This window comes from Leptopilina heterotoma, unplaced genomic scaffold, assembly GCF_015476425.1.
Source record: "Leptopilina heterotoma isolate Lh14 unplaced genomic scaffold, ASM1547642v1 Lhet_52, whole genome shotgun sequence".
In the NCBI taxonomy this organism is placed as follows: domain Eukaryota; kingdom Metazoa; phylum Arthropoda; class Insecta; order Hymenoptera; family Figitidae; genus Leptopilina; species Leptopilina heterotoma.
The window spans coordinates 4,880,765-4,899,463 of NW_025111114.1; the positions used below are offsets into that span (position 1 = coordinate 4,880,765).

At 23.8% G+C, this 18,699-nt stretch overlaps 3 protein-coding genes across 6 annotated transcripts in view; 2 read left to right on the forward strand and 1 right to left on the reverse strand.

Moving 5' to 3' along the window:
* Positions 1–37: 37 nt before the first annotated feature.
* On the forward strand, positions 38–1,604 carry LOC122508074 (pyridine nucleotide-disulfide oxidoreductase domain-containing protein 1). The gene has a single exon (XM_043621170.1). The coding sequence runs from the start codon at positions 38–40 to the stop codon at positions 1,442–1,444; it is 1,407 nt and encodes a 468-aa protein (XP_043477105.1). The 3' UTR covers positions 1,445–1,604.
* Positions 1,594–5,453, reverse strand: LOC122508077 (probable pterin-4-alpha-carbinolamine dehydratase). 2 transcript variants are annotated; one of them, XM_043621175.1, is made up of 4 exons: positions 5,319–5,453; positions 4,724–4,861; positions 2,215–2,334; positions 1,594–1,965 (listed from the first exon to the last, which is right to left on the reverse strand). In XM_043621175.1, the coding sequence occupies exons 2-4, from the start codon at positions 4,829–4,831 to the stop codon at positions 1,783–1,785; spliced, it is 411 nt and encodes a 136-aa protein (XP_043477110.1). In that variant the 5' UTR covers positions 4,832–4,861; positions 5,319–5,453; the 3' UTR covers positions 1,594–1,782. The 2 variants fall into 2 exon arrangements, with proteins under 2 accessions (XP_043477110.1, XP_043477109.1); XM_043621174.1 differs by having other exon boundaries at positions 5,302–5,446.
* A 290-nt stretch (positions 5,454–5,743) lies between these two features.
* The window catches only part of LOC122508070 (dynamin), a 49,262-nt gene continuing 36,306 nt past the window's right edge, over positions 5,744–18,699 (forward strand). For all 3 annotated transcript variants that reach the window (XM_043621162.1, XM_043621164.1, XM_043621163.1), the window contains exons 1-7: positions 5,744–6,287; positions 9,229–9,302; positions 11,120–11,269; positions 14,388–14,591; positions 14,681–14,873; positions 15,094–15,303; positions 18,091–18,290. In XM_043621162.1, the coding sequence (XP_043477097.1) occupies positions 6,124–6,287; positions 9,229–9,302; positions 11,120–11,269; positions 14,388–14,591; positions 14,681–14,873; positions 15,094–15,303; positions 18,091–18,290 (1,195 nt within the window). In that variant the 5' untranslated portion in view covers positions 5,744–6,123. The remainder of the gene's footprint in view (positions 6,288–9,228; positions 9,303–11,119; positions 11,270–14,387; positions 14,592–14,680; positions 14,874–15,093; positions 15,304–18,090; positions 18,291–18,699) is intronic.

An 18,699-nucleotide genomic window follows, 5' to 3' on the forward strand; every position in this document is an offset into this window, starting at 1 on the left:
AAATTTTAAATTTTTATTAGTTTAAAAAAAAAAATAAATGAAAGCAACTTTTGTTATTGTCGGGGGAGGAATAGCCGGTGTGACTTGCGCCGAGAGTATTTCTTTCCTCGCACCGGAAGAGACGGTAATTCTCATTACCGCCAGTTCCTTAATCAAAGCAATCACCAATATTGTACCATTGGGCAAAACTCTATTTCAATTTGACGTTGAGGAACGTGAATCGTCACAATTGTCACAGCAACACTCTTCCATAACAATTCTTCAAGATATTGTCTGCGAAGTGAATTCAAGAGAGAAATTTCTAAAGACCGAATCTGGGAAAATAGTTAATTATCAAAAACTTTGTCTCTGCACGGGAGCGAGTCCGAGAATAATTGCTGAAAATAATCCCTATGTACTTGGTATTCGTGACACTGAGTCGGTGACGAATTTTTTGGAGAAAATAAAAAATGCCCGACGAATTGTCATTGTGGGAAATGGTGGAATTGCAACTGAACTTGTGTATAAAATTCGTGGTATCGAAGTTATTTGGGTGATAAAGGATAAACATATTTCGGCAACATTCGTCGATCCTGGAGCTGCACAATTTTTTCAAGATCGTTTACAAAATAAAGTTGATAATTTACCAACGCAAAGTGATGAAGTTAAGAATTTTTGCTTCAAGAGGGCAAGGTACACGACAAGTGAGGAGAAAACAAAAAAAGTTGGTGCCGCACTCGGTCCTGATTGGCATAATTTCAAATTAACACAATTCCCACCATTGCCAATTGAAATTCAAGTGAAATACGAATGCGAAGTTTTGAGAATTACAAATCGTGTGAATGAAGAATGGCCCGTAGTTGTTGAATTAACGAATGGAGAGACGGTGAATTGTGATCTTGTCATTTCGGCGACGGGCGTGATACCAAATGCAAATCTTCCTGGTCTGGAGGATTTAAAGAGAGGACAGGACGGTGGTTATTTAGTCGATTGGAAATTAACAACTTCGCAGGATGATATTTTTGCCGCTGGCGATGTTTGTTCGGCTAATTGGGATATAGCGAGACATTGGTTTCAAATGCGACTCTGGACACAGGCTCATCAAATGGGACAATACGCGGCTAAGGCAATGGTTTCAATTACACGTGATGAGGAATTTTATCAGGATTTTTGCTTTGAAATCTTTACACACGTCACAAAATTCTTCGACTATAAAGTCGTTCTTCTTGGACTTTATAATGGGCAAACATTGAATCAGGATTATGAAATATTATTGCGAATGACAAAGAATCAAGAGTACGTGAAATTAATTTTAAAAGATGGTAAAATGCAAGGAGCTGTTCTTATTGGCGAAACTGATTTAGAAGAAATGTGCGAAAATCTCATTCTCAATCAATTAGATCTTAGTGTTTATGGTGAAGATCTACTCAATCCGGATATCGACATTGAAGATTATTTCGATTAAATATTTTTGTTAATTAATTAATTAATTAACTTGATTAAATTAATTAATTAAATTAATTTAATTATCTCGCAAATAATTCGTTACTATTTATCTATTTACAGTTGAAATACTTTGGAATACATTTTGAAGAAGAGTAAATAAAAGAAAAATATTTATAACATTTATATTTTTCTTACCAAAAAAAAAAAAATTCAACAAATATTAAGAGTATTTTCTATAAAAAAAAATTATTATTGTCCACAGTGGAAAATAATTATTTTCATAACTTATATTTAATTAAGGATTTAAAACATTGGTCATCCATATTTACAGTGAAATTTTCTTCGATAATTTTCTGTCTATTCGTTGAATGATTTTGCCACTTTATCGACGAATGTCGCTAATTTTACGTCCCGTTTGGATAATCCGTTTACATCGTGAGAATTTAAAGTTATGTTGACTTTATTGTAAACATTAAACCATTCGGGATGATGGTCCATTTTTTCCGCTTGCATTGCAACTCTGGTCATAAATCCAAAAGCCTAAAAATAGAGAAAATTGATTTTTAAAATTCAATTCTTTTTAATTTCTTTTTGCAATTATTTTTAATTTACTTTACAATTTAGTTTATGATAATTTTTACTTTACAATTTACTTTATGACAATTTTTACTTTATACAATTTTCTTTAGGATAATTTTTACTTCTCGTTTCTTTTTATTATTTTTTTTTTTATTCTAATTTTTGTGTCTATTTCTCTCTGTTTTTTTTATAGAAATAAAGAAAATTCACCTGGTTAAAGTTTTTGAAGACGAATTCTTTGTAAATGGCATCTTTGGCAGTTTGAACTGTCCACCCAGTTGCGAGAAGTGGAGCTAGTTCGGTTTTTCTATCTTCTTCCGTAAGTTTTGGCTGTGAAAATTAACAAAAAAATAAATAAACGTTAAAATACAAAAATATTTGTAAATTAATTTTTAATTTAATGATATTATTTTTGCAGGTTATTTCTCGAGAATAAAATTATTTTGGAATAGTGATGGTGCTCAAGAAATAAAAATGTAAGTAACGAATCAAATTTATATTTTGTTTTATTTTTATTTCTTTCATTTTTTTTTTAATTTTTATTTTTAACTTTATTATTTCCATTCATATTTAATAAATTTATTATTTGTAATTTTTTGGTTTGAAAATAATTTAATTACAGCTGGAATTCAAATATTTTAAAAGTTAATAACTAAATGAAAAATAATAATATTTTTTTCACTTCTCAAGCTTTTCAAGTAAAATTTTCAAAAATTCAATTCAATTTCAATTATTTTGAAATAAATTCAAAATATATTCCATTTTAAACTATATTTCAAAAATTCAATTCAATTTCAGTTATTTTGAAATTAATTCAAAATATAATCAATTTTAAACTATATTCCAAAAATTTAATTTGATTTCAATTATTTTGAAATAAATTGAAAAAATATTCAATTTTTAACAATATTTCAAAAATTCCATTCAATTTCAATTACATAATTTTAATTCAATTTAAGATGTTTTTAATGAAATGTGTAAATAAATACTAACCAAAATTTGAAAAATTCCATTTTTAAATCCACTTTGAATGAAACTCCAACAAATTGTAATTAAATTGAAAACACATTTAATTTGAAGCAAAAAATCAATTCAATATTTCAAAATATTTGCAAATCAAAAACAAATTTTAAATTTCAATATTTCAAGGTTTCTGATATTTAATTGTTATTATTATCGAAAATATTAACTGAAATTAATTTTTAAATCAGTTTTTAGAAGAAAAATTCTACGAGAATTCAATTATTTAAATATAAAAATAAATAAATTAATGGAATAATTGATTAATTCTTAAAATTGAATTCTTCTAAAGAATTTTATCTTAATTTTTGAAAATAATAATCTTTATAAAAAATTTACATTTTTCAAAAAATTTATTTATCCTGCGAAGAATTGTTAATGTTTATATGAAAATAATTAAATTTTTGCGAAAAGTTTATATCAAATTTTTTTTTTAAATAACTGAATTCTTTTTAATTTTAATTGAAATTTATAAAAAAAAACTTGATTTTTGGAAATTTTAATAAATATTTTCTATTTATTTTCAAAAAAAATTATTAAAATTGATTTTGAAAATTCTGTTATTTTCAGTTGGATTTTTTTACAATAATTCAGATATTATAAAATAAAAAAGAAATTAGAATTGAAATTTTCATTTTAAAAAATTTAATTTTTGTATTTAGAGAATTGAATTTTATTTTTTTACTAACAATTCAATTTTTAAAAAAATTTTCAACACATTTCGAAAAAATTCAATTTTTTTCTAAAATTTTAATAAGTCCTTCGAAAAAATTCAATTATTTTTATAAATTTTTCGCAAGAATTCAATTAATTTTATAAATAGTAAAATTCTTGTCAGGAATTCAATTACATATTTACAAAACAATTTTAATTGAATTCCTCGGAATTTAGAAAATTTTTTAATTGAAATATTGAAATTTAAAACTTGTTCTTGAAATAGAAATAATTTTGAAATATTGAACTGATTTTTTGATTCAAATTAATTTTGAGATGAAAATATGCTTGAATATTGAATTATTTCATAAGTTAAAAATAAATAATAATTTATTTTTGTTTAATTCAAAATTTGGAGTGAATTAGCAAAAACAATTTTTTGTTTTCTATTTATTTTGTTTTTAAAAACAACGAATTTATTTACCATTATTATCTTTTTATTCTTTTCTTTATCAATTCATTATTTTCTTTTCTTTATTTTTATAACGAATTTTTGGTAATTTTTTTCGTTATCACCAAAAGGTCATTAGTTTCTACAGATATTATTGCTACAGATGATTTAATTTATTTTGGTAAAGAAAAAAAAATTTTAGTTTTTTTTCTCACTGCTTTATAGCTTAAAACTCAGTAGATATGTAAAGTGAAAGTAAAACTCAAGGATTTTTAATTATTTATTATAGAAAAAAAGGGAAACGCCCCTATTTCGAAAAATTTACCTGAAAACAATTTTTTTCCCTCTAAAAATAGTTAAATATTCTGAACTTATTAACTAACCAATGTTGACAAGAAAAAGAAAAATATTGACGAATCTTTTCTATAGTTTGAAATTTTAATAGAAATATTTAACTATTTATTAATTAAACTATTATTAATTAGAGAAATAATAAAATTGTTAAATATTTTATTTTCGATTAAAAAATTTTTCGTCACAAGAAATTTTAATAGTTCAAAAAGTGAGTGAGTTGCAAAGAAATGTCATATTCACCATTTTTGTTCTTCCAGCAGCAACAGATGCTCCTCTCACTTGAATTTCTTTGAAAATGCAGGATCGACCTAGTCCCCCTCTTATCAATCTATTCACTACAGTTGTCATGACTGTGTGTGAGGAAATCCAGACCTTGAACTGTATACGTGTATAGATAAGCGAAAGTAATGAGCTTAGAGACCTCGAATTTTTATTTTCTTATATTCAAGAAATTATTCTTACAAAGAAAAAGGAGATCTATTTTTCTATTTCAATGCGAAATTCATTCTCATGGAAATAAGAAAATTTCGTTATGACAAATTAATCACTCTGTACAAAATTTTACTTATTATTTTTTTTTCCTACTTTTATTGACTAAAATGTTTTCTAATTATCATTTACGCCCCCTTTCGACTGTTTAGAAAATATTTTAGAAAAATAAAAAAAATTTACTTTTCGAAACAATTTAAAAAAGCCCGCCAAGTAAGAAAGTACGAGCGCCATCTACAACTTCTAGTTTATCAATCAATTATCAATGCTTGAAAAATTCTGTTTTGGTAAATAAATTTACCGAATTTAATGAAATAAACTGAACAAACCGGATGAGTTTTACTACCCTTGGAATCCTTTTATGGTTTTATTCAAAACAAGTTGAGAATATTTGTTAAAACTGAGTAATTGGGAGGAATTTGTGTATAACAGCTGGCAGACGTTGACGTTTCTGGTCACGTGATCAAAAAGGGACGACTAAAAGCCCGCGATTTTCAAACTGTCCCAAAAAGCCCAAAAATAAACCTAACCTATAAGTGAAAACATTATCGATATTTTTTAATTTCAAGAGAAAATAAGTATAATTTTGATTAAAAACAATAGAAGAATTCTTATTTTTAATTGTTTAAAGGGCAGAAAAAAGGGTAGGCGGAAGCGCGATATGGATTTTATCTCGGGGAATGAAAGAAAGTGGGTCAGTTGGTGTGTCGCGAGTGCGCACACGCTTTATAGTTATCGATTGAAATGTTATGTCCTCGAATCGAGAAGAAGTTGTTGGATTATCACCGTTAAATGTAACCGCGTTCATCATTGATAGAAACATTGTGTTCCTAATAGTGAATTTTGACAGGTGTGTTACGCGTTTTAATGCACAGAAGTTGCTGATAACGAATGACAATGATGATGCGGTGAGGATTTTATCAATCGCGAAACGGCCATTTTGCTGGTATTCGCGCAGAGCACGAATAGGCGACGACGACGACAGGATAGTAGGACTACCCCTACCGACGAAAAAAAAACGGGCAGAAGGTGGTGGCAATTGAACGTCGCCTGCGGGACGCAGTTGATAGAGAGAAAAATCCCCGAACAGTGTTCGTGTTTCCTGGTGCGTGTGTGATCGCCAAATTGGCGATAGTGAATAGTTGAAAATAATGGCAGGGAACGTGGGTATGGAGCAATTGATCCCAATTGTGAATAAACTCCAGGATGCATTCACGCAACTTGGAGTTACAATGCAATTGGACCTGCCGCAAATTGCAGTCGTTGGAGGTCAAAGTGCGGGCAAAAGTTCTGTCCTGGAGAACTTTGTTGGAAAGTAAGTAAAGAAGATCCTATATTTTATAGGGAAATGAATGTTTAGCGTTTAGAGGCGAGACACGTCGACCTGGAGTATTTCTGTCAAATTGAATGGGGCGGATCCTATTGGGTGTTGTTTTGTAGGGTTTTTTTGTTAGGTTATTCAAGTGACTTGCAAAAGGTTTCGTCCTGAAAACGACGCCCACCGAGATTCTTCTTGACAGTTACGTCGCTGACCGCGCAACGATCTTTTTGAACGCACGCATCTTTGATCAGAGAGACAACAGGACAGACGGACGTTCGAAGGTTCGAAGGCCGTGCCAGAAAAATCGTTCTCAGGTCGATGATGTTAATGATGACGATATTAATGATAGTAATCGTTGATGAGTCAACACCCACTCGTCGTCGACTGTCAAACATATTATCTCCTCACGCTTTTTTTTTATTTATTTGCCCTTTGATTCTTAATTCTTCAAAATTTAACCTCAAATTCCTTAAAATCGAATTAAGACTCGAAATAACAAAATTCTAGGAATCTTTGATAAGAAGCTAGAAATCTAGATAAATATTCAAACTTCTTCAGTCAACTGATAACTAGTTTGTGTATCACTTTCAGTAAGGTCAGTAATTGGGTCAAACTTGACAAAATTGATCTTTTTCTTACCTTTAATTAACTAGTTTTTTAAAATATTTTCTTTTATCTATAAAAAGAAAAGGAAAACTATTTTTTGAAATCGATTTTCAATTTATACTTTCATTTCTCGATGGTGAAGTGGTTTATAAATTCACTTTCAATTCTTTTCGATTTAATTAATACTGAATTATAAATTTATAACTGAATCGAGAGGAGAAACTTTTTTCTTTATAAACATTTTTATCAAACGCAGTCAAGTTTTTTTGCTTATATGTTTGACAAAAGTTCTCGAGAATTTTATTCCCCGACTTGTAAACAATTATTCTCGTTCTTTCTGTGTCACATTCTTTTAAAGATTGTTCGATTAATAAAGCAAAAAAAAAGTGTTGCAAGCAATAAAAGACATTATCTTTTTCAATAATTTTATTCCTAGTAGAAAATTAGTCAATTTTTTGGCGAGAATCTTTATTGAGGAATTCAAAGTAAATTGTGTTTGTTGATGAATGACAATAGAGAGTTAATAAAGGACTGTAATAATTTTTATGTAACTCTGAAAAACAATGGGTAATCGCACGTGTCTTGCATCTAATAATTATCCTTTTAGATTTCAATTTCAAACAAAAAAGAATTGTACTTATGAATCTTTGTGATTTGCTTTCATTTAATAATGAATGTTAATATAATCGATTAATTAAATTATAATTCGGTAATTTTAGTTTCATCTTTTTTTATAATTAAGTAATGTAAATCTAATTAATTTGATTTTTAAAATTAAGTAGTAAAATTCTTCTCAAAAATTCAATTATTTTCAAAATTTTAATGATTTTCAAAAACTTTCCCCAATTCAATGATTTTTAATATCTACTACTTTAATAAAAATTCCTAAAAAATTCTTAAAAAGCTTTGCTACAATTTATTTATTAGAATTTAAGTATTATTTTCAATAAATTTTTAATTAAGTTTCTTTAAAGAATAAAATTATTTTCAAAAATTTTAATGAAATTCTTTGCGCAACAATTCAATTTTTATCAAAATAATTTTAATAAAATTCATCACAGAAATCAAATTATGTTTAAAAATTAACAAAAATTCTCGTCAAAATTTCAATTATATTTATAAATTTAATAAAATTTGTCTCAGAAATTCAATTATTTTCAAAAATTTTAATAAAATTCTTCGCAAAATTTCACTTATTTTCAAAAACTTTCTTCAATTCAATGATTTATAATATCTACTACTTTAATAAAATTTCACAACAGAATTCAATTATTTAAAAAGAAGTATTATTAAAATTCGTCTCAAGAATTCAATTATTTTCAAAAGTAATAAAATTCTTCGCAGAAATTCAATTATGATCAAAATTTAAAAAAAATTTTCTTCAAATTTCAATTATCATTATAAATAATAAAATTTTTCTCCAAAATTCAATTATTTTCATAACTTTTATTAAAATTCTTGGCAGAATTTCAATTATTTTTAATATACAATTTTCATGAAATTACTCGAAAAGTGCAATTATTTTTAAAAATTTTATTAAAATTTGTCAAGAGAATTTTCAATTACTTAAAAATTTGTTGATAAAATTCTGTATGAAAATTCAATTTCAAGAAATATTCAATTGTTTAAAAAATATTTATTTTTATAGTTAAATAATTGAATTCTCGTAGAATTTACTAATAAATATTGATTTAAAAATAAATTTCAAATTAAAATCTTTGAAATTTCGAACTTTTCATACTTTTAATTAAGAATTTTATAGAATTAATTTTTCTCAAAATGTTTAATGGAATTTTTTCTAATTATTCGAAGTTTTTAATTTCTAATATATTTAATTGAAGAATGTCAGAATAATTGAAATTTCGTAAAATTAAATATTGTAAACAAAAGAATTTTAAAATTCACAAAGAACTTTTTCAAAACTTATTTTTAAAAAATTAGAAGAATTTTAGTTAAAAATTCTAGAAATGAATAATCGTAATGATGAAAATAATTTCTATACCTAAAAAAAATAATAAATATTTATTTAAAAATGAACTTATTGATGTTTTCAAATAATTTTCGTTTTAAAAACCTGGAAAAATTTCGTTTTTTAACTTGGAAAACCCTGGAAAAGTCAGGGGTATTTGAAAAAAGCAGAAGCGTGGCAACCCTGATTACAGTAATTTTCGAATGATTTTTTTAATCGAATCTTTTAAATTAATTTTAGAATTAAGCGATTTTATTCTATTTTAATTTATTTCTTCCAATTTTATAGTTATGTAATTTTAGTTAATTTTAATTTTTTTTTTATTTTTCGAATTTTACAATGTGATTTTTATTTTTCCAGGGACTTTTTGCCGAGAGGTTCAGGAATCGTAACCAGAAGGCCACTTATTTTACAATTGATCAACAGTCACACTGGTAAATTATTTAATATTCTATTTTTATTGCTACAGAATTTAATTACTGCGTTCTATTGGGATAAATTAGAGAAACACCGATTTAATCGAAAAAAGACCTTTTAAAATTCTCTGGTAAAATTATCTTATCGATGGATAAGATACATATATATGTATATTTTTTTTAGTCTCAATTCATAGAAATATGTCGGTCATTGTTTTTGATAAAGGAAAATTTCTTTTTTTTTAAATATTGAATTGTACAGAAATTCGTCTTTTTAACAAAATTATTTTTTTTCTATTTTTTTAATTATTATATAAATAAATATAAAAAAAGTAACCAAAATATATTTAATTCTAATTTTATCAATATTTAGAATTTTTTTCTAATCCTTTTTTTGTCGTTGCAATCAAAGTAAATAATTTGGTAAATAAAATGAAAAGACAAAAACAAAATAGAAGAAATTTTTTATATTTTTTTTTTATCTAAATGACTATCTATTTATTTTTCGTTTTTTATTTTGAATGTGGAAAAGATCGATTAACATTGGAGATAATAAATTAACGATGACGCTAAACAATTTTTGTATTTGGACAAAGAAAGTGGATAATTTGTTTTTATCTACAATACCTTGTGGCGAGTCTTTTCAAAAATTGACATCATTAATTATTTGCGCTTAGGGGGAGTTAAATACACTACGTATGTTGAAGCTTGCTTTAATAGCAATTGAGGAACTTTATTTAAAAAATAAAAAAAAAAAAAATGAGGGAGTGTTAATTTAAGATACTTACTACCGAGTGAGCGTGTGAATCAGCACTTTAGAATAAGAAAGAAATATTTCATATTTCGTTCTTTTTTCTCTAATCGAAAAAAAACCTCATCGATTTTGTTTTTATTCCCCCTTTTTGATACCTTGAATAATGACTTGAATTTTATGAAAATTAGAAAATTGTAATAAAATTTTCCATAATAATTTCTTTCTTTCAATTTCTCTTTTTTTATAAATTTTAGTTTGTAAATTTCCCTTTTTCTTAATTTGAAATTGAAAATTTCCCTTTTTTGTAATTTTAAATTGAAAATTTCTTCGAAAGGGAAAAAATTTTAGATTGAAAATTAGAAAATAGAAATTGAAAATTTTAATTTCGATTGGATTCGCAAATAATGTATTTTAAATTTATATTTATGTAAATTCGTTAAATCATTGTTTGACAATATTCTTTTTTTTTCCTCGAATCCCAGCAAGTGCATCAGGTAAGTGACACGATGTTGCGCCATTGAAGCACTTACACGATTCATAACGAACACTGTTAACCCATTGACCTGTCAGCGAATAAAATATTTTATCATCGTACTGCACTTACTATTGTCAGCTATTAACCCATGCCCTTCAATTTCTCGAGGAATTTATTTCCTGTTAATTTTAATATTTATCCGATATTTGTAGTGAAAATTGTAAAAATATCCCCTTTATTTAATTGTTTGCAACTTTTTTTTTCTCGGATTATTTGAAAAAATGATTTTTTTTTTAAATTCTCTAGTTTTCGATCTGGAAGTTTTTTTTTTATTATTACAAAAGTGGGAAAGAAATTTACTGGAATCAATTTTTCCTGACTGACAATCATTCAAGTTGCCAAGCTTCCTGTGAGTTTTACATGATAATAAAGTAGGAAATTGGGTGCATTGACACTATACAATTGAAATAGAAATGTTGCTTCGGGATGTGAACTCTTATTTTCAAATTGATATTATCGAGAGACAGTTTGATTTTTAATTTCATTTTTTTAACTTTCAATTTTTTATTTTAATATTTTATTCAATTTCTTCTTTTTATTTTGCAGAATATGGAGAATTTCTACATTGTAAAGGAAAGAAATTTGTGGATTTCGATGAAATTCGCAGAGAGATCGAGGGGGAAACTGACAGAATTACTGGCGGCAACAAAGGAATTTCTAATATTCCTATTAACTTGCGAGTTTATTCTCCTAATGGTGAGTTTGAATTTATTTCCCTTTTTTTTCGAAGATATTTTTTAAATAATAGAAATTCTGGGTAAATTGAATTTTATAATTAAATGTTTACTGTAAATTCCATTTTTATTTCAATATAATTTCTTTCTTGATGATCCACGAAAAATGAACGAAACATTTTACCACTGTAAATATTTATAGAAATTACTGACTTAAAGTAAAAATCAACTTAGACCAGTAGAAAAATTAAATTTAATTTAAAAATTAAGTAAAATTAAATTTAGACAGGCTTTGCGCTCGTTTACTAAAACTTTCTTTACGATTAGCTACTATTTGGATACTTTTTTTAAATTTGTGACACTAAAAGCTACTTTTTTCTTTCTTTTTTAATTTTAGAAATTTAAATCTGCGAATAGTTGAAATAATTTAATTACTCTTTCAAATTTTCATAAAATTATTCAAAAATTCAATTATTTACAAAAATTTTAATAAAATCTTTCGCAAAAATTCAATTATTCAATAACAAAATTCTTTGAAGGAATTCAATTATTTCCAAAAAATTTTAATAAAATTCAATATTAAAATCTTTAATTACAATAATTAACAAACTCAAGTAAAATCATTTTAAAAAACTACATTTTTCAAAAGATTTTAAGAAATTAGTGAATAAAATTCTTCTCAGGAATTCAATTATTTCTTAAAAATTTTAATGAAATTTTTTAATTATCTACAATTATTAACAAACACGATTATTTAAAAAAATTTAGAAGTTTTTTAAAAACATTTAATTAATTTCACAATTTACAATAAAAAAAACTAAATTTTCAATTAAAATTTTTAAGAAGTTAATTTATTTTCAATAGATTTAAAGAATTTAGTCAAACAAATTTAATTAATTTCGAAAAATCTGATAAAATTCTTTAGAATTCAAATTTTTTAAAATATTTTAATAAAGTTTAATAATAAACATATTAATGACAATTTTTAACAAAATCGATTATTTAAAAAAAATTCAAAGAAATTCTTCAAAACAAATCAATTATTTACAAAAATTGTAAGAAAAGAATTTAATAAAAAAATGTGATTATAAATTCCTTCGAAGAATTTTATTATTTAGGAAAATAATTGACTTCCCGCGAAAAATTTTGTTAAAGTTTTTGAAAATTATAGTAAAAATTCATTTTGAAAAATTTCTTTTAATTTTTTTTAAATAATGCAGTTTATTTCATAATTTTAATTAAAATTAAAAATAAAATTAAAATTAAAATTAAAATTAAAATTAAAATTAAATTAAATTAAATTAAAAATTTTGAATTTTATGAACAATTTTTTTCAAGTTTTTAAAATAATCGTGTTTGTTAATAATTGAAATTCAACATTTAATTATTGAATTTTATTAAAATTTTAGAAAAAAATGGAATTCTTTTGTGAAATTTTTTTGAAAATAATTGAATTTTCGCAATGAATTTTATTATAGAATAAAAATATAATTGAATTGTTTCGAAGGATTTATTAAAATTTTAGAAAATAATTGAATTTTTTCGTAAAATATTATTACAAATTAAAAAAAATTAAATTCTTTCATGAAATTTTATTAAAATTTTATTAAAAAGAATTGAATTTTTGCAAAGATTTTATAACGAATTAAGAAAAAAATTGAATTCTTTCCTTAAATTTTTTTGAAAATAGTTGCATATTTGCAAAGAATTTAATATTTAAAAAAATAATTGAATTGTTTCGAACGATTTATTAAAATCTTGTTTAAAAATAATTGAATTTTTCCCAAATAATTTATTATTTATAAAAATAATTGAATTTTTCCAAAATAATTGAATTCTTACGAATAATGTTATTATTTATGAAAATAATTGAATTCTTACGAATAATGTTATTATTTATGAAAATAATTGAATTCTTGCGAAGAATTTTATTAAAATTTTTGAAATTAATAAACAAGAATAATTAATGTAGTAAATTAATTAATAATTGCATTTTTTTAAAGTTTGAATCTGAAAGTATTCAAAAATTGTGGAACTTTTTAATATAATTTGATTTGGAAATGAATTTTACTTTTTAATTTTAGATGATAATTAAATATTAAAAATGCTGTAGAATATGAATTTTTAGAAATAGATAAATTTCAAAAAGCTTTTAAATTAAAATTATTTAAAATTTTAGTTCCTGTGAAAAAATATGTAAGTGATTATTAATTTGTTGAACACACGTTATTCAAGTATAAATAATTTAATTTAGAAATTGTAAGAAAAAAGTAACCTTTTGAAAAATTTTAATTAATTTTTTTCAATATAAGTAAAATTTTCGTCAAAATTAAAAATGTTTATTTAAATTTCGAATTAATTGGAAATTTTGTTAAATTTAATTGAAATAAATTTTATATTTAAAAAAAATTTATTTCTTTACTTTCAAAAATTATTTTTAAAAATAATAATCGAATTTTTGAAGAATTCTAACTAAAAATTTGGGAAATAATTGAATTTGACAACAATTGAGAATTGAAGTTATTACCAGGATAAGAAAAATTGAATATTTTTTATGGAAATCAGAATCAAATTTTTGTCTTTCTTTTTTTAATAGACTGAAACGAGTATTGTAGTCGTCAAATTTATTTTTTTGATATCTACTTTTTTTTAGTCTTAGAGACACTTTTTGCTACTTTTTTTAAAACTAATTATTGAGTGCGAAGCCTGCATTTACAATCTTTATAATTTATTTTTTTTTCATACTTGACGCAATATTGCAAAAATTTAAAAATTTGAAGTTAAGAAAAAAATATTCTCCGCCAACTTTTTGATAGGAATTGATTTGAAAAAGAAATTTCAGTTAAAATTTTATTTCTTTTTTAAATAAAATGCAAACAAAATGAAGTAACAAAAATTATTGTCGTTTGATTTGAACGTTCGAAACTTTAGAAACGTGAAAAAAAATTTCCTTCTATTTGAACATTCAGTAGTTTAGGGACTTTTTTTTATAGTATTGAGTAATATATTTAAATTAATTTCGAAACAAATAAAATTTGAATGAAGAGAGAAAAATAATGATTGAAATAAATGGAAAACGATTGAAATTTGAATATTTTTTTTGAAAGAGTGTTTATTAATCGATAAATTTTCATTTCTAGTTCTTAACTTGACCCTCATTGACTTGCCTGGTCTGACAAAAGTACCAATAGGAGATCAACCGGTGGATATTGAAGCACAAATTAAAGGAATGATATTTCAATTTATTAAGCGTGAAAATTGTCTTATATTGGCAGTTACGCCAGCCAATACTGATTTAGCAAACAGTGATGCCCTAAAACTTGCCAAGGAAGTTGACGCGCCAGGTACGGAAGGAGGGGGAAGGATAAAATTATTTTTTTTTAATATAATTTTTTGGAAATAAATGATGAATTTTTTTTTGGTTTTTTTTTAGGTGTTCGTACTATTGGTGTCATTACAAAATTAGATCTTATGGACGATGGCACCGATGCTCGGGATATTTTGGAAAATAAGTTACTTCCCTTACGTAGGGGTTATATTGGAGTAGTGAACAGAAGTCAAAAAGACATTGAGGGACGTAAGGACATTAAAGCTGCTTTGGCAGCTGAACGAAAATTCTTCCTCAGGTGGAAAATTATTTCACAATTATTCAATTTCTTCTTCTTTCTTTCTTTCTTTATAATTAATAAATATTTATTGAAAGTACGGCCTATTGGCTCTTTCTCTCTTTATATTCTAAATTAAGAAATAATAAATAAATAATAAATAATAAAAAGAATGTTTTGAATATTAAATAGAAAAAAGAAAAATTGGATTATTAATTAAAAAAAATTGAATTTGTTTCAGTCATCCTTCATATCGACATTTAGCTGACAGATTAGGAACTCCTTATTTACAACGAGTTTTAAATCAACAATTGACAAATCATATTAGGGATACACTTCCTGCTTTACGAGATAGACTGCAAAAGCAGATGCTGACTTTGGAAAAAGATGTGGAACAGTACAAACACTTTAGACCAGATGATCCTTCAATCAAGACAAAAGCTATGTTACAGTAAGTTTTTTATATTTTTGAAAAAATTTTAATCACTGTTCTTTTTGTTATTTGTTGATGAAATAACTAATTCCCGATTAGAATAAAAAAAACAACGAATTGTTTTTATCCTTTTCTAAAATTTAATTTCCCTATTAGAATAAAAAAAAACGAATTGTTTTTTTTTTCTAAAATTTAATTTCCGATTGAAGCAAAAACGAAAAATTCCTTCTCAATCTTTTCTCTAGGGTGGAGAGTCCTGAAAAAATTGTTTCTTTTATTTTTCAGATCTATTCGATTCTTACTGTAGGTACTTTGTATCCTTGAAGATTTTGATTACTAATTATTTTTTCCCCTGCATGTGTCAAAATATTAAATTCAGATTTGCCACGAAAACTAGAAAACCTGGAAATGTCAGGGAATTTTATAAACCTTGAAAAAACCTGTAAAAGTCAGGGAATTTTGATCGGAATCCTGGAAAATTATTGTTTTCTAAAGTTATTGTGCTTATTCGTGAAATTTAGTTTTTCTTAAATATTTCAAAATAGATAAACTTCAAAAGGTTGTAAATTTGAAATTCTGTAAAATTTCAATTTTTGAATGAATTAATTAAATAAAAATTTCACAAGAATTCTATTATTTACAAATTCTTTATAAATTTCAACTATCTTTATAAATAATAAAATTTTTCTCCAAAATTCAATTATTTTCGAAAAATTTTAATAAAATTCTTGTCAAAATTTCAATTATTTCTCAAAAACTTTTCTCAATTCAATCAAATTTTTTTACAAAGATTCAATTATTTTTAATACAATTTTAAAGGAATTTCTCGAAAAATGTAATTATTCTTAAAAATTTTATGAATATTCATCAAAGAAATTCAATTTCTTGAAAGAATTCAATTATTTAAACAGAAATATTATTAAAATTCGTCTCAAGAATTCAATTATTTTCAAAAATAATAAAATTCTTTGCAAAAATTCAATTATGATCAACAGTTCAAAAAAAAATTCTCTTCAAAATTTCAATTATCTTTATAAATAATAAAATTGTTCTCCAAAATTTAATTATTTTCAAAAATTTTAATAAAATTCTTGTCAAAATTTCAATTGTTTTTAATAACTTTTCTCAATTCAATCAAATTTTTTTTACAAAGATTCAATTATTTTTAACACAATTTTAAATGAATGTCTCAAAAAATGTAATTATTCTTAAAAATTTTATGAAAATTCATCAAAGAAATTCAATTTCTTGAAAGAATTAAATTATTTTCAATAATTTTAATGAAATTCTTTTTAACAATTCAATTTTTTTTTAAAATAACTTAAATAAAATTTTGCGTAGAACTTTAGTTAATTTCAATAGTTAATCAAAATTCAATTATTTTTAATATCTACTATTTCAATAAAATTTCACAAAAGAATTCAATAATAATTTCACAAATAGAAATATTATTAAAATTCGTCTCAAGAATTCAATTATTTTCAAAAGTAATAAAATTCTTCGCAGAAATTCAATTTTATTAATCAAAAGTTTAAAAAAATTCTCCTCAAAATTTCAATTATCTTTATAAATAATAACATTTTTCTCCAAAATTCAATTATTTTCAAAAATTTTTCTCAATTCAATAAAATTTTTTTTTACAGAGATTCAATTATTTTTAATAAAATTCTAGTCAAAATTTCCATTATTTTCAAAAACTTTTCTCAATTCAATCAAATTTTTTTACGGAGATTCAATTATTTTTAATCTAATTTCTCGAAAAATGAAATTATTCTTAAAAATGTTATTAAAATTCGTCAAAAGAATTTTAATTACCTATTTAAAAATTTGTTGATAAAATTCTTTAAATGATAGTTCAATTTTAAAAAACATTCAATTCTTCAATAAATTTTTTTTTTTTGTATTTAAATAATTGAATTCTCGTAAAATTTTCTAATAAAAATTGATTTAAATATGAATTCCAGTTAAAATTTTAGATAATAATTGAATATTAAACTCTCTAAATTTGAATTAGTAAAAATGTTTTCTAATTTGAATTAGTGACTGATTTTTTGCTTTTGAATTATCAGATTTTCCTAATAAATAGTCGTTTCTACTAATTTAATAGTAAAATTTATTAATTCAAAAGCAAAAAGATTTAATTCTTTTTTAAAAAGTTTAATTGAATTTTTTTTAGGTTATTTAAAAGGTTTTATTTTCTAATATATATGTTTGATTGAAGAATTTCCGAATAATCGATAAAATTTCATAAAATTGAATTGTAAACAAAAGGATTTGAAGTTTTTCAAAAATTATTAAAAATAATTAATTTAAAGAAGAATTTTAGTTAGATTTTATAATTTTAGTTAAATTCCGCTTTTTAACCTGAAAAACCTGGAAAAATCAGGGAATTTGAAATGAGCAAAAGCGTGGCAACCCTGAAATTTTTCCTTTCGATTGAAAGTTAATTTGAAATTTAAAAGTTAATTTTAGTTTAGAAAAAATAATAAGTATAAAAACAAAAAATATATTAACTAAATTTGTCGCCATTGTTTTAAAAGATTGAAAAAAAAACACTAACAGAAATTGTTTTAAGTTTGCTATATATAATTAATAATAATCTTTGTATTGGTTTATTATATACTTTTTCTTTGTGATGTTTAATTGACATGTTTGTGGAAAATAATAATTCAATTCTTTTTTTTTTCCTTTCTTGTTAATCATTAATGCCAATAAACATTAATTCATGGCTCTCGACCCGTTATTTTTACTATTTCAATTGATTGTGCAATATTTTTGGTAAATAATAATTTTTCTTTTCAACAGAATGATACAATCGTTGCAATCGGATTTCGAGAGGACTATCGAGGGTTCCGGTTCCGCGCAAATCAACACAATGGAACTTAGTGGCGGTGCAAAAATCAATCGATTATTCCACGAGCGCTTTCCATTTGAAATTGTTAAAATGGAATTCGACGAGAAGGAACTTCGAAGGGAAATTGCTTTCGCAATTAGAAATATTCATGGTAATTTAAAAATTATTGTTGATTATTTATTTAATTTAAGAGAATTTATATCTTTAGTAGAATTTCTTTTTTTTTTGTTCGTTGGAAATTATTTATTTGAAAAAGTAGTAAATGATAAGCGCAAAGAAACGCGCTATCCATTTATAATTATTATTATGCAAATCGTAGTTTTTAATTTTAAATATCTTCAATTTTTGAATAATTTCAGATTCGAAGTAAAAATAAATTCACTTATTAACTACTTGATTATTATTTATTAATTTCAAAAAATTTAATAAAATTCTTTGCTGAAATTCAATTTTTTAAAAAATTTTTATAAAGTTCTTTGAAAGAATTTAATTATTTTCAAAAATTTTGATAAAATATGTTTAAAACAATTCAGCTATTTTCAATGCAATTTCAATAAAAA

Bases quoted from the DNA above. Each gene is read 5' to 3' on its own strand.
- LOC122508074 (XM_043621170.1), top strand. From the start codon at position 38: ATGAAAGCAACTTTTGTTATTGTCGGGGGAGGAATAGCCGGTGTGACT.
- LOC122508077 (XM_043621175.1), bottom strand. From the start codon at position 4,831: ATGACAACTGTAGTGAATAGATTGATAAGAGGGGGACTAGGTCGATCC. The intron at 2,335-4,723 runs GTGAATATGACA...TAATTTTCACAG, and splicing joins CTGCTGGAAGAACAAAAATG to CCAAAACTTACGGAAGAAGA. The intron at 1,966-2,214 runs GTGAATTTTCTT...CTCTATTTTTAG, and splicing joins TCTTCAAAAACTTTAACCAG to GCTTTTGGATTTATGACCAG.